Raw genomic sequence first — 15302 nt, 5'->3', positions numbered from 1 at the left:
CTAAGATTCTAGGGCAGAATATGTTACTATGCTAGTAGTACTTTTAGATTCATTTTAAAAGCAAGTCTTTTGAAAGCTATTTAACTTTTAAAAGGACATCTTTGCATCTTTGCTTTCATGGTTTTTAATTGAATTTCCTTTTATTTATTTATAACGAATTATATCGGCATCAACAATTATTGATGTCATTATGCTTGAACACTCAACCAGAGCCCCAACCATCGCCTGAATATCCTCCATCGTTAACCTCACCTGACTCCATACCATCCCCTTTCTTGACATCCTACTCATCTCCACCTCATGCAACAAAGTCCACTTACACAATGAGGGCCATGACATCAACAGGACTAATGTACAGTATGTCCAAGAAATCATCTCTGACTATCATTAAAAGTGGTCCATTAAATGAAGGATACTCTCCGAATTTTCACGTTATGAGTTTGTCTCCAGGCCAGATTGCCAGCATGGTAGCATGGTGATATATCAACATCAACAAAGAGTGTGAGTTAGTGAGGTGCATCCGCCTTCATACAATTCTAGAGTGCAAGACATGACCACCAAACTGCAATCTAGTGGTGAGCCAGCCAAACCACAATCCAGTGGTGCATCCGCCATACTACAGATCAGATGTACATCCACCAATCCACAGTTTAGGGGAGCTCCCTATATCTTTGCACCCTCATCCGTTGCAGTTGTGTCCTGCAGGAGCGGATTATACAGTATCTCATGAAGTAACCTGTTCTCCTCCACTTGGTTTATTGTAGTAGTGTGAGGTGTTGCAGGTTAGGTGCTGAACGTGGCGTTCAGCACCTAACCTGCAACACCTCACACTACTGCAATCGACTCCTAAGAGAAGCAGAAACATCCCAGTTCCTATGAAGTCAAACATGGTTCTGCTTTAACAGCATATTGAAAGAAAGAGACATCTTGAACCTTTCCCACCATTTCGTAGGATGATTCTCCAGGAACATCCTTCGAGAGGAACTAGGTACATAAGACCTTGTACTCCCCCGATTCCATATTTTTGTAATGGGATTCTTCCAGGTCCTCATGTTACGACAGCTCCTAAGAATAAGGCATTTAAAGGGGAGCACCATTTGGTCCTAATTGATCTTAACCCTACCTCAGATGAGGATGATGTTAGGTCTTTGCTTCCTCCTGGTAAATAATATCCTGACCCAGCTTCAGCGGTGGAGTTGTCATTTCGTGATCAGGTTTTGTCACCGTTCTTTTCACCATTTCTGCACCAAACTTTGGGAGACAATGGAAAGACATTCCTGAAAGCTGTGAGAATCGTGATCCAGTAATCAAGCAGGAAGTTTCTTCTGTTCTTCAGCCAAGTAAAAGAGCTTGGGTGCTGATTCTCCCTCTTCCTTTATGATTGAGGAACCCTGTGCCATCACTGTAAAGGTGGATTCTTCAGATCCGATCCTATAGACATAGATCCTTTGGAAGCTCTGACAACAGAGCCTGGTGAGGATTCATCCTTTCTGCAGGTTCTTGGAGTGATCTGATGGTTAAGTAAACTTGGTGAGGCCTTTCTGGCACCGTACGTAGGGTAGGAGACATCCATTGACAGGTTCTTCCTAGAACCCTTACAGTTCTACACTTAGGCTGAAACTACCCTGATCCCGTCAGGTGGAAACACCATCCGTAAGATCGAACAAGTCTCGGCTTCGAAGGACTCCCTTAAGGCAGCGAGGTCGTTAAAGTTAATTCCCCCGATGCTGTCTAATTAGAGAAATTTCTATGTAATAGAGGGGGCACATCCTAATCTGTTGCCTCTGGATCCTGATGTGGCATCTTTTCTCCCTGTGGTTTAGAGTAAGAAATTCTCTCAGAAGTCAGAGGTTTTCGGCAGTTTTGTCAGCAGCTGAAATCCTAAATTTTGAAGCAGCCTTCATGTCAGCCTTGTAGGCATGTTTATGGTTGGATCACTAGTCAGGCACAGTCCTCAGACATGAGTCCGAAAATAGTACGAAGAACGTGCGGTCAGGGCTAAGGCACTAGAATTTCATTTCCACCAATGTGCTTTCCTCTGAGGCAATTGCATCCTCAAGAGAATGAATGGAGTTGTTAGTAAATTTGTGCCTCAAATGGCTTTGAGGGACTCATTGGGGCTTCAGAACACCCCGATGACACAATGTCCAGCTTTGTTCCGCCTGCTGAGGTCACGGTGGTTGTTGATAAATGGGAGAATGCGAGCAAAACTACCTTCTTTAGGAGGGCAGACTCCTCTAAGCAGTCTCTGCCACCATTTGCAAAATCAAGAGCTTCCTCTCCCAAACTACAACCTCCACAATGTAGGCTCCTTCCTGAACCAAACCATCCCCACTACTGGAGACAGGATTCAAAACATTCCTTTTGGCGTTGCAGACATCCCAATCTACAAGGTCAAGGAAGTAGAGGTTCCCATTAGGGAAAGCAATCCCCTCATTCTACAATCTGTGAGGGGATACCTGGTAAGTCAGTTGAAGAGGTGGCGATTCTACGTGACAGAACCTTGACTTGTAGTGGTCCTTCACTCCAGGTATCTCATCCAGTTCATGACCTGCCACCCTCTTCTGACTCAGACTCCGATGAACCTGTCATTGTACAGTATTTTAAAGGATCTACAAAGGACCTTCTTTAATGTTCAGGCTATTCTGGAAAATAATCCCATTGAAGAAGTCCAGGACAGGTCTCCAGATTTTCAAAGCAACTTTTTCCTAGTTGAAAAGTTAACGGAAGGATAGAAACCATAGAATTGCCTTGCTTGAACCTGTTCATCTTTCAGACAGAGTTCAAATTAAAGATACCCAGCACCATCCTACAGACAATCAGACGAAACAACTTCATTCTGTCTATAGACCTAAAGGATGCATACTTTCAGGTACCCATCCATCTAAAGTCCAGAAACTACCTTCAATTTGCTCTATGAGAGAAGACATTCCAGTTTCGAGGCCTTTGCTTTGGCTTCTCTACGGCACCGCAAATCATCACTCGGTCTTTTCATTCTGGTGCATTCCATCATCAGCAGACTTTTGTAATACCTGGACAACTGACTGTTACTGGCAGAGTCGGAAGCTTAGCTTTCTACACCACAGACACCTCAAGTTTTGTCATGGCTTCTGAATCGAGATCAATCTCAAGAAGTGGATCTTTGAACCTCAGCTTCTTCTATGGTATTTAGTCGTGGACATTAGCCCACTCCAAGACCAAGTGTTTCCATCAAGAGACAGAGTATTTTGGTTTAAACAGATCGCAGCTATGTTTTTCAGGGACCGAAGCTATAGCAGCATGACAAGGGCAAAGGATTTTGGGCCACCTCTCCTCTCTAAAGAAATTAGTTCCATTCAGTCGGATGTACCTCTGATCTGTCCAATGGGCTTTGAAGTCTCAAGGTGTCAGAAGATGGACTTCCCTCCGTTATATCCAGTCCATTTCCAGATGTCAGGAAGAATTTCTAAGGTGTTTATTCAAGACGAGAACTAGTTGAGTGGATCCCCATTGCAGGTCCCTCCTCCATGATTTCTGCTACTGTATTTTAAGATGCGTCACGATAGGGGTGGGGACCCCCATCTGAAAGACCGTTACGTCTCAGGTCTATGGACGCAGAAGACATATTTTGTATAAATTATTATACCTTGAACTAAAAGTGGTATATCTAGGGTTACTCCACTTCACGGACACCCTATAGAGTTACTTGTAAGTTTTGATGAGCAACAACACAACCATGGTAACATACATCAACAAGCTAGGGGGTTTGGTGTTCCATTTCCCTTGCCAACTGGCTGTCAAGATGCATCAGTGAGTATTGGTTCATGCAGTACATTATTCAGTTTGTCATGCTGGGAAGACAGAATGTGATTGCAGACAATCTGGGTTGACTAGGCAAGATAGCTGGGTCAGAATGGTCTTTGAATCCTCTAATGGCAATGGAACTCCTGACTTTGTGGGGTCACCTGATTATAGATATGTTTGCCACTAACCTGAACAACAAACTAGAAGTGTACTGCTTACTGGTCCCAAACCTGTCAGTGGTGATGGAAGATGCATTCCAGCACCCTTGGGAGAACCTAGACATGTATACCTTTCCCCAGTTCAACCTAATACTGTACCATGAGTCTTGAACAAGGTAATGATGTCCAGGGACCTTCAACCTACGATTAACACTAGAAACCCTGAAATGGCCTTATTCAGATTGGTATCCAGATCTTGTAAGCCTTCTCACAGACATGCCAAGAGAGCTACCAAATTGGCCAGCACTTGTGCATCAGTCACAAGTCAAAAGGTCCCACATAGCAGGGTCTTCCCTTTCTCTTCATGGTTGGAGGTTATCTAGCTTCTCTGAAAGAATGGATTTTTGAGACTTGTCATGGGTAGAAATAATACTTTTAAAGAAGTTGTCTTAAAAGACAAAAATATCTATTCCCCAAGTGTGAGCCGCGTGGCAAGACGAGATTCAACCACAGCCCTGTTTGGGCAAACCTGTCTTCACTTCACTGTCATCATAATTTTGGAAGTAAACCAAGCCTCGCCAATGGCGCCTGCCGTGATAAGGGAACTGTCCTGTTTTGACCAAGATGTCATCGTCTTAATTAGTTGAGTTAGCACATTTTGAGAAACTGAGCCTGAGGGAAATCCTTGTTTAGGATATATGTTACGACTTAACATGTGGTCCAGATTGCATCAGAAATTTCTCCTAGAAGCTTCCATGGCGTGATCGAAGTGGGCGTTTTTTGAGGAAGCCAATAGAGATGCAGAATTGTTAAAAAAGAACGCCTTCTATGGAAATGACCACTGCCCACTGTAATTAACTCTGCCCATACATGGGTATATAAACTTCAAGAGATTGTCCAAAGGAGATAGGACAGGACATAAGACAAGAGAGAAACTATGCCCGAAGCAGATAAGACCCAAGTCCTAACGAGATAAAAAACAGAGAAGACCAGAAGTCTGATAGAGTTAGATTCTAACCTTCCCTTCAGACAACAAAGGCCTATCTCCAAAATCCTGTTATGGCCGAGAAGAAGAGACAAATTGAAGCTGCCAGCCCTCCCTGTTTGTGACAAGAAAAGCCAACACTGGCTGCAGCTTGCCTTAGTTCAACAGTATCATCGAATTTTTGGAAGAAGACCTCTGATGTCCCATCTGGATTCCACCCTTTTTGTAACGTCTTCGAATCCGGTCATCGTGCCAATTTCATCAGAACTTTAGCCGCCCTTCTACAACATTTTTGAAGCCTGAAGTCTCCATACCAGTATCGTTTCAGCAGCTGCTGAAAACTATTCCTAAAGTATTTCTACTTTACTGACTGTTCCCCTTTTCTGTTGATGTTTTGATTTATTTGATTTATTTGATTTGTCATTTAAAGTAACTGAAGAAGTAACATTAATTTTCTTTATAAGTTTGTGAATAAACATGCTGTGTTTTTTCCTGAGTTTCTTTCTATATTTATTTCCTATGTTTCGATGTTGGTTGTTGTTGACATTTATTTTACTTATTAAAAGAACCTGTAACGATTTTAAGATCGTAACAGTTGGCGACCTTGCCAGGATTCTCAACAACGTAACCAATTGAAACAGGGAGAATATAGAAAGAAGCAGAATGAGTGAGATTACAAAAGATTTGATAGCTTCAGGTAAACTTCTTGGTCTAGATGGCGATGCTCTCTGTTAGTATGTTTTTAAGAGAGAACAGGAAGTGTTTGAGAGAGACGAAAGAGCAGCTAAAAGAGAAGAAAATGAGAGACAGCGTAAGCATAAGTTAGAAATCGCTTGTTTAAGGCAAAATTTTCATAATACTTCGCCATGTAGCAGACCAGGATGTAACGCATCAGGTAGCAGACGGGGTAGTAATTCATCATTAAACGATGATTCTGATCATTTAGGTATGGGTGCAGTGTTGAAATTAATTCAAAAATTTGATGAGGAAGATATAACAAAATTTTTCATGTCTTTTGAAAAGTTAATGAAGGGAGTAGGTTGTCCCAAAAACAAGTGGACTTTGTATTTACGGTCAGTCTTAAGTGGTGGGGCACTTTCTGTGTATAGCTGTATGTCTGAGGATGAAAGTGAAGACTATGATATTGTGAAAGAAACTGTTCTTAGTGCATACAGGTTAGTACCAGAGGCATACCATAAAAAAATTTAGAAGTTTGAAAAGGGATGAGAGCAGTACTTATGTAGAATATGGAAAGAAGTTAGAAAGCTCATTTGGTGATTGGTTAACTTCCGTTGAAGTAGATAGTTTTGATGATCTCAAGAACTTAGTCATGTTAGAGAACTTCAACGATAACATATCTCCAGACATTAAACTATATATAGAAGATAGGCGTGAAAAGTCTTTTACAGATGCAACAAGGTTGGCAGATGAGTAGTCTTACTCATAGTTTAAGTGATAGTAAGAAGAAAAATAATCCTTCTTCTAGTAAGATGCGACATAGTACGAGTAGTTTTAGCATTAGTAATACAGGGAAATATGATTATCATTATTATTGTTATACATGTGGAAAACCAGGTCATACTGCCAGCTACCAGGTTTTGTAAGAGTAAATGGGAAGGTAGTAGTTCAGATATAATTTGTTATTGATGTAATAAGAAAGGGCATATAGCAAGGAATTGTATAGTAGAGAATGTCAAGAAACCAGTGTGTCTAGTTTATAATCTTTCGTCAAGCAGAAATGACTTTATGAAAGAAACTAGGAAATTTTACAGAGATTTTTTGTCTGAAGGTGTAGTTTCTTTGCTTGAAGAGGGGATTCGAAAGAAGTTGTCTTACTTAGGGACACCGGAGCAGTCGTTTCCCTTATTAGGAGAGAGTGTGTGCCAACAAGGGCAAAAATCAGTATGAAAGAAAAACTAATGATAGGTGGGTTTCTGAATATTTGCATTGTTTGTCCTTTGTTGAGAATGAACTTGATAAGTCAGGGATTGTCCAGAGATGTAAAACTAGCAGTTGTAGACTATTTGCCAGTTGACGGCATTGACATTATTGTTGGTAATGATTTAACAACATCCAGATGTGTGAATCCTATTTTAAGTGATGTACCAGTGCCTGAAATAGTAGTAAATAGGTCAGGTTTAGATACAGATATAGACTACAGTCATAGTTTGTTCGAGGATTCGAACGTGTGTGATGGAGGCGGTGAGATTGATCTTAGCAAGTGTGGAGCTGAGAAGATCGACTCCATCGGTATTGACAGTGTTAGCCAAGTTGATGATGTAGCTGTCGAAAGTAGTGATGTAGATGTAGTCGATGTAGTGGATTCAAGTAATAGTTACTGCAATGGTTTAGGCACTAACATTTTGAATAGAGATGAGCTAATTAAGTTGCAGAGAGAGGATGAGACACTGTCTCGAATTTTTTAAAGTGAATTAGATGATGATCCCGATAATGTTTGTAAGGAAACCTTTTGTTTAAAAGACAAAATTTTGTGTCGCTATGTTCATCCCAAGTCAGTTAACAAAGAGGAAGTTATAGAATAATTAGGTATTCCTAGAAAGCTTCGCAAATTAATTCTGAAATTAGCGCATGATGATCAAGGACATTTAGGGGTAATTACTACCACTAGAGATTTACGGGGTCCTTTGACTGGCCAGACAGTACTACATTGGATCCTTATCCCTGGTTACGGTTCATATTCCCTTCGCCTACACACACACTGAATAGTCTGGCATATTCTTACATATTCTCCCCTGTCCTCACACGTATGACAACACTGAGACTACCAAACAATTCTTCTTTACCCAAGGGGTTACTGCACTGTAATTGTTCAGTGTCCACTTTCCTCTTGGTAAGGGTAGAAGGGACTGTTTAGCTATGGTAAGCAGCTCTTCTAGGAGAAGGACACTCCAAAATCAAACCATTGTTCTCTAGTCTTGGGTAGTGCCATAGCCTCTGTACCAGGGTCTTCCACTGTCTTGGGTTAGTATTCTCTTGCTTGAGGGTGCACGCGGGCACGCTATTCTTTCTTGTTTCTCTTCCTCTTGTTTTGTTGAAGTTTTCATAGTTTGTATGGGTGATGTTTATTTTGATATTGTTACTGTTCTTGAAATATTTTATTTTTCCTTGTTTCCTTTCCTCACTGGGCTATTTTCCCTGTTGGAGCCCCTGTGCTTATAGCATTATGCTTTTCTTCCAACTAGGGTTGTAGCTTAACAATTAATAATAATAATAATAATAATAATAATAATAAATAAAACTTTCAAATGTATAAGTAAGACTTACTTTTGGCCTAAGATGAAAGGTGACGTTAAGAGATATGTATCAAGCTGCCACGAATGTCAAATTACTGGTAAACCTAATCAAGTAATTCCCAGGGCTCCCTTATGTAATAGTCCATTAGTGGGAGAATCTTTTGAGAATGTAATAATTGATATAGTTGGACCTTTGCGTAGAAGTAAAGGAGGGAATATATATCTATTAACAATCATTGACAGACTAACCGTTATCCAGAAGCAATCCCAGTTAGAAGCTGCAATGCGAAAACTGTAGTTAAACGCTTGTTGAACTATTTTTCCAAGTTTGGTTTGCCTTGCGTTATCCAAAGTGATAATGGCAGAAATTTTGTGTCCAAATATTTCAAAGACAAAATTAAAGAGCTAGGTACCAAACTTGTTACTTCCACGCTGTATCACCCAGAGTCGCAAGGGATTGCAGAACATTTCCATCAAACATTAAAAAGTTGCTTACGAAAATTATGTAATAACTTTGAACATGACTGGGAAGAAAAACTACCTTTTGTCTTGTTAGCCTTACGATTGGCACCTTATGACACTACAGGATTTAGTCCTTTTGCGTTGCTATTCGGTCACACTGCTAAAGGACCTTTAGAAATTTTAAAGTGTAAATTAATGCTTCAAGAGAGTAGAGAAGATTACTTTCAGAATTTAGAGGATTACAAGGAGAATTTAAGGAAAGCTTGGAAATTAGCAATAGAAAACGAGAGCAACAACCAAGGGGAAACTAAAAGAAGATACGATCTTAAGGCAAAGGAGAGAAATATCCGTGTGGGAGATAAAGTCTTAGTATTAATTCAGAAAGAAGGTCCCTCATTATCTTATAAGTTTGTAGGTCCTTTTCCTATTTTAGGTAAAAGGGGCAATATGAATTACTTAATTGATATGAGTAGACGTAGAGCTAAGTGGCTGCACATAAACTTGCTAAAGAAATACAACGAACGCCCAATACCAGTAATAACTGTGTCGCAGCGAGAAATTAGTTTTGTTTTTCGAAATTATCCAGAAAATGATAGTGATAAATTAGGTTTAACTAATCTTTTAGAACATGATTTTGATTTACAGGACACTAAACCCATTAGACAAAGTCCATATCGTTTGAGTCCAGAGAAGGCAAATTCAGTATGAAAGGACATTAAGTATATGTTAGATAATGATTTGATAGTTCCTAGCGAGAGTGAATTGTGTTCTCCGATAGTTCTAGTAAAAAAGGAAGATGGAACAAATAGGTTGTGCATTGATTTCAGAAAAGTAAAGTGTTACTAAGCAAAGTAACTTTCACTTCCCAGGATTGAGGATTGCTTAGATAGGTTCGGGAATGCTAAATTCATCTCCAAGCTTGATTTGGCCAAAAGTTATTGGCAAGTACCTCTAAGCAGACGAGCTAGTAAAATTTACGGTTATGAACCTAAAGTAATGCCTTTGCGGTAAAGAAATGCAGCCAGTACTTTCCAAAGATTAATGAATAAAGTTTTAAATGGTATTGATAACTGTGTTGTGTATTTAGATGATCTTGTTATATTTTCTGAAACTTGGAAAGAACATTTACGAATTTTAGCTAAAGTCCTGACAGCCCTTGAAAAAGCAAACCTTGTATTAAATTTAAAGAAATGCAAATTTGGGAAAACCTATATCACTTATTTAGGGCATAAAGTGGGTCTCGGTAAGATTTGTCTTAAAAGTGGGAACACAGAACCTATCATCAATTTCCCAATCCCAGCAACTAAAACGTAGGCCATGAGATTTCTCGGGATCGTTTCATATTTCCGTAGATTTGTACCCCATTTTTCAGAAATAAGCGCTCCCATAACTATTCTTTTTAAGAAGGGACAAAGTTTTGTATTTGATGAGGAATGTGTAGAAGCCTCAATAAATTAAAGGCCGTAATGCTTCATGAGCCAGTATTATTGTTACCTGATTTTAGCAAGGAATTTAATTTAGCGATCGATGCTAGTGACATTGGTATAGGAGGAGTCTTGTTGCAAGAACTGAATGGGACGAAGCACCCAGTCGCATATTGTTCAAGGAAACTAAATAAAGCTCAACAAAATTATTCAACTATTTAGTTTAGTTTCATCCTTGCAGCACTTTGAGATTTATGTATGTAGTAGTCCTGTTTTAACTGTGTATACAGATCACAATCCGTTAGTTTATTTGGAAAGATTTAAGAATAAGAATAAACGTCTCATGCGTTGGAGTTTAGAGCTACAAGATTATAATCTGAAGATAATTCATATAAAAGGAAAGAATAATGTTATAGCTGATAGCCTTTCCAGAGATTTTTCAGAATAAGTATTTTTTATCAGCAAATTAAGGTTTTTTTTTTTTATTATTTGGCTGAAGTATTGTATTGAGTGAATGGGGTCCGAAAGAAGAATTTTTTCCTGATGTTAAGTTGGAGTTTCATGCAGGTGTTCCTCAGTTCAGGGATGAATGAGTTTTTTCGTTGCAGACTTTAAAAATAAGTAAAATCAGTAGATTTTCTTTTTTTTTTCTTTTAGGGAAACGTGTCATAGGTAGACATAATACTTTTAAAGAAGTTGTCTTAAAAGACAAAAATATCTATTCCCAAAGTGTAAGCAGCGAGGCGAGATGAGATTTGACTACGGCCCTGTTTGGGCAAATCTGTCATCACTTCACTGTCGTCGTCATGTTGGAAGTAAACCAAGCCTCGCCGATGGCGCCTGCCGTGATAAGAGAACTGTCCTGTTTTGACCAAGATGTCATCGTCTTAATTAGTGGAGTCAGCATATTTTTAGAAACCGAGCCTGAGAGAAATCCTTGTTTAGGATATATGTTACGACTTGCATGTGGTCCAGATTGCATCAGAAATTTCTTCTAGAAGCTTCCATGGCGTGATCGAAGTGGCCGTTTTTGAGGAAGCCAATAGAGATGCAGAATTGTTAAAAAAGAACGCCTTCTATGGAAATAACCACTGCCCACTGTAATTAACTCCGCCCATACATGGGTATATAAACTTCAAGAAGAGATTGTCCAAAGGAGATAGGACAGGACATAAGACAAGAGAGGAACTATGTCCGAAGCAGATAAGATCCATTCTCCTAAAGAGATAAAAACCTTCCCTTCAGACAACAAAGGCCTATCTCCAAAATCCTGTTATGGCCGAGAAGAAGAGACAAATTGAAGCAGCCAGCCCTCTTTCTTTGTGACGAGAAAAGCCAACACTGCCTGCAGCTTGCCTTAGTTCAACAGTATCATCGAATTCTTGGAAGAGGACCTTTGATGTCCCTTGTGGATGCCACCCTTTTTGGTGCGTATTCAAATCCGGTCATCGTGCCAGTTTCATCTGAACTTTAGCTGCCCTTCTGCAGCGTTCTCAAGCCTGAAGTCTCCGTACCAGTATCGTCTCAGCCACTGCAGAAAACTATTTCTTAAGTATTTCTACCTTACTGACTGTTCCCCTTTTCTGTTGATGTTTTGATTTATTTGATTTGTCAGTTAAAGTAACCGGAGAAGTAACATTAATTTTCTTTATGTTTGTGAATAAACGTGTTGTGTTTTTTCGTGAGTTTCTTTCTATATTTATTTCCTGTGTTTCAATGTTGGTTGTTGTTGACATTTATTTTACTTATTAAAAGAACCTGTAACGATTTTAAGATTGTAACAAGACTGACTGCAAAGCAGGTTTCTGGATATCTGTGTAAATCCTCCACAGCAGTCTACAAGGCAAAGTGGTCCCTCTTCTGTGATGGGTGTCATGGAAGACACATTGTTCTGCTCAAGACTAATATTCCCTTGATTGTTGACTTTATAACTTTATAGTTTTCCTATGATTCAAGCAACGGTTCTCAGTCACGAGGTTTAAAGGATATCCCTCAGCCTTGAACCAGGTTTTTCGAATGAAGGAAATTGGTCCCCCCTCATCGTGGAATTATTGGCATTGACAAGGAGCTTCTAACATGCTGGCCCCACTCAGGAAATCAAGACCCTTACTTGGAGTAGGATGATGGTTTTTCGGTCCCTTAAGATAGTTTTTCCGCTAACCCTGGCATCTTCTAAGAGGGTAAGTGAACTTCACAGACTCTTGTACTTGGTTTTACTCTCCAGGAGGTGGAGGCAACTGTCGATATCCTATTTACCAAATTTTCTCGCAAAAACATAGAATCTGGTTTGACTCCCCAATTTCATCAATCAGGGAGGTGACTGATATGGATAACCTGCTATCATGTTCTGTACGGGCAATTCGTATTTACTTGAAACGTACATGTCATTGTTGTCCTAAGGTACAGAATCTTTTCATCCGTACTGATAGAAGGAAAAAAGTAACTAAGAATGCCATTTCTTATTAGCTTCGGGAAACCATCATGAGAGCATACAAAAATAAGGAAGATACAACTATGCAATCCACTCCCAAAGCCCATGATATCAGAGGAATTGCTGCCACGATGTCTTTCCATAAAAATCATTCAGTAGCACGAGTCTTTAAAGATGTTGTCTGGAAAAGACAACCCACCCTTACTGCTGACTACCTTAGGACTGCACCTATAGGTTTCTGGACATCTTTTCCATTGGACCTGTGGCAGCTGGACAGTAATTGGTGTAGTGAACTGGTCCCTGTACAGGACAGGTATCATAGTGTGTAAGTTAACAGTTGCACCCCATAATTTCTGTATGTGAGAGTAAAACGTCTAGCCGGCCTTCTTTTCAAATCTCTTGTCTTCATCACCCTCTTCTGGGATCATCATGTGCAACGTTATTGCTGGTTGGACACAAGTAGGTAAGCTCACTAGTGACGGGTAGTTTTTTTACTATAAGTAGAAATGTTTTTCTCACGCGTTCTTTTTGAGGGGAATTGTGGTTCATATGCAAATCCTTAATCATATTACAGCCTTTGCAGTCTGCCATTCACAGATGAGAGCTTATCATTTAATATGGTGGGCTGTGACCCATTATAACCTCTTCTTGAGTCACAGGATGCAAGGATTACATGCACTGTTTTTCACCTTACTGGACTGTGCATGTTCATCCCGGGCTGTTTGCCTGCTAGAAGGCCAATGGGACTTGCCCCTGTCTAAGGGAGACACCCACTTTAATTGACAAAGGTTTGTTTTTGTGTTTGATCAAATGTAGAATTTGAAAAATTATTTGCATTTTTCCTAGCTATACAAACCAGAGTCATTCAAGTTTTACTTCCTGCTGCATTCACTCCATTTCAAGCCAGATCCTGGCAACCCAACACACGGGCAAGTAAGGCATGCTATATTGGTTGCCAGATCCTTGATGGTTCTTCATTGGCTGTATCAGCTTGCACACCAGAGTACAGTACACTCATGTTAAATACTCAGGTTTATATAGCTAGAGAAAATATGAATTATATTAAAATTAGTGATTTATGTAGTTTAAGTATATTATACAATAATAACGTTAACAACTTCAATGGGAAGGCAAAGCCATTATCCTGACTATACTTCATGTTTAACCTTTTTATGCTCATAAACTAGGCTATATAAGTTTTTATTGTGTGAACTTTGCTAAATATTTTAAGTCTTTAAAAGTCAGAAACTTACAGTTAGTAGAAGTTGCTTACAAGATTTTTAGGTAGTGTACTAATACTGTATATTCAATTGGAAAAGCCAAGAGAAAAAAGTGTTGGGCTGTATTTTTTATTTTCTTTGTTATTTGTTGTTTATTCTAAAAAAAAATTGAGCAATTTGTCATTTTTCTAGCTCTGTTAATTAGTTATTTTTTCTTACAGAAATGAAAGCTTTGGCAAAAGCTGCACCATATCTAGAAAGTCTAGAGTTTTTCACTGGCAATGAAGAGGAAGACACTGATGTCAGAAAAGCTGTTGTAGATTTATTGAATGTGATAAAGTGAGTTTACATAGTCCATTCTTTACATTTACCTTATGTTTTAAAACATTTATACTAGATATTTATATTTGTCCTTGATGATCTGTGCTTGTCATTACAATTTGGTAGTGCATTATTTTAAAAATTGTTTAGCTAGTAATTGACATTTTCCATTCTAGGGGTTTCCCAAACCATTTTGATGAAGGTGCTATGTTTACTGGAGGATTTCAAGCTGCAAAATTAAAGGAAGAATTCAGACAGCACTTTCGAAATATATCGCGTATAATGGACTGTGTAGGATGTGACAAATGTCGCTTATGGGGAAAACTGCAGGTGAGTTATTTAAAGTTGACTCCCTTATCAAGGTTTCTCAATTTTTATTTTAGCTTCAAAAATATTTTGAAATGCTAAAGTACAGTATTATCACATGGTAACAGTTGTGTTTTATGCGCTTTGTGTTTAGAAGAAAACTATTATTCAGAAGCACATAAGACCTGGGTTTATGAGTAACTAAATGCGAGCAAATCAGAATACAAGGATGTGAATTTGAATTAGTTTACAAGCATTGCATTAGTCTGCGAGGAAAAATATTTTTCTGGGCATATTTTGTGGACGAGTACTAACGAGACTAAAACAAAATAAGCCACGCGGTGGCCATCCGGCACACACGCAGTGTTCATGCTATGTTCATGTGATTTTTACCCTCATTTTCATGACATTTTAAAGAAAGGGCAAAAACAGTCATCGCAAGGTAAATTCCATGCCAAAATTGAATGTAATAGCGTATCCATGTATCCGGAAATCGTAAATTAAGTGATTTACTCCTCCTCCTCCTCCTCCCTCTCGCACAGCAGCCCCGAATTTTCTAAGAGTTAGTGTTAGTTAGTTTGCGAATATTTTCCTTTTTGAATTATTAATTTAAATTTATTTATGATGTTAGTGTTTATGAATTGTTCAATAATTACCATTAAAAATGAGTGTACAGTACTGCTTATGTGTATTTATGGTTTTGGGCTCTCTTCCAGAACAAACTGACAAGTAATCCAAGGTACTATTGTGTAACATTTATTAGTCTAAATTGGGTTTATGAATGTACAGTAATTAGTTTGATTTCATATTAATGGATAAAAGTAATAATTAAGTACCACCTTTCGAATTCTATTAATACTAATGTTGCCTTTTATTTTAGATCACTGGATTAGGAACAGCATTGAAGATACTTTTCTCCGGCAATTTTGATCAACCATTGGATCAACAATTGAGTTTG

At 38.9% G+C, this 15302-nt stretch overlaps 1 protein-coding gene across 1 annotated transcript in view; it reads left to right on the top strand.

Moving 5' to 3' along the window:
- Positions 1-15302, top strand: part of LOC137648041 (ero1-like protein) — a 453186-nt gene that overhangs the window by 388104 nt on the left and 49780 nt on the right. The window contains exons 8-10 of the mRNA XM_068380983.1: positions 13939-14056; positions 14215-14368; positions 15225-15297. Of these exons, the coding sequence (XP_068237084.1) occupies positions 13939-14056; positions 14215-14368; positions 15225-15297 (345 nt within the window). The remainder of the gene's footprint in view (positions 1-13938; positions 14057-14214; positions 14369-15224; positions 15298-15302) is intronic.

This window comes from Palaemon carinicauda, chromosome 10 (genome assembly GCF_036898095.1).
Source record: "Palaemon carinicauda isolate YSFRI2023 chromosome 10, ASM3689809v2, whole genome shotgun sequence".
Classification (NCBI taxonomy): Eukaryota; Metazoa; Arthropoda; class Malacostraca; order Decapoda; family Palaemonidae; genus Palaemon; species Palaemon carinicauda.
The sequence above is the reverse complement of the archived record's forward strand: the minus strand, read 5'-3'. Positions and strand labels throughout refer to the sequence as shown.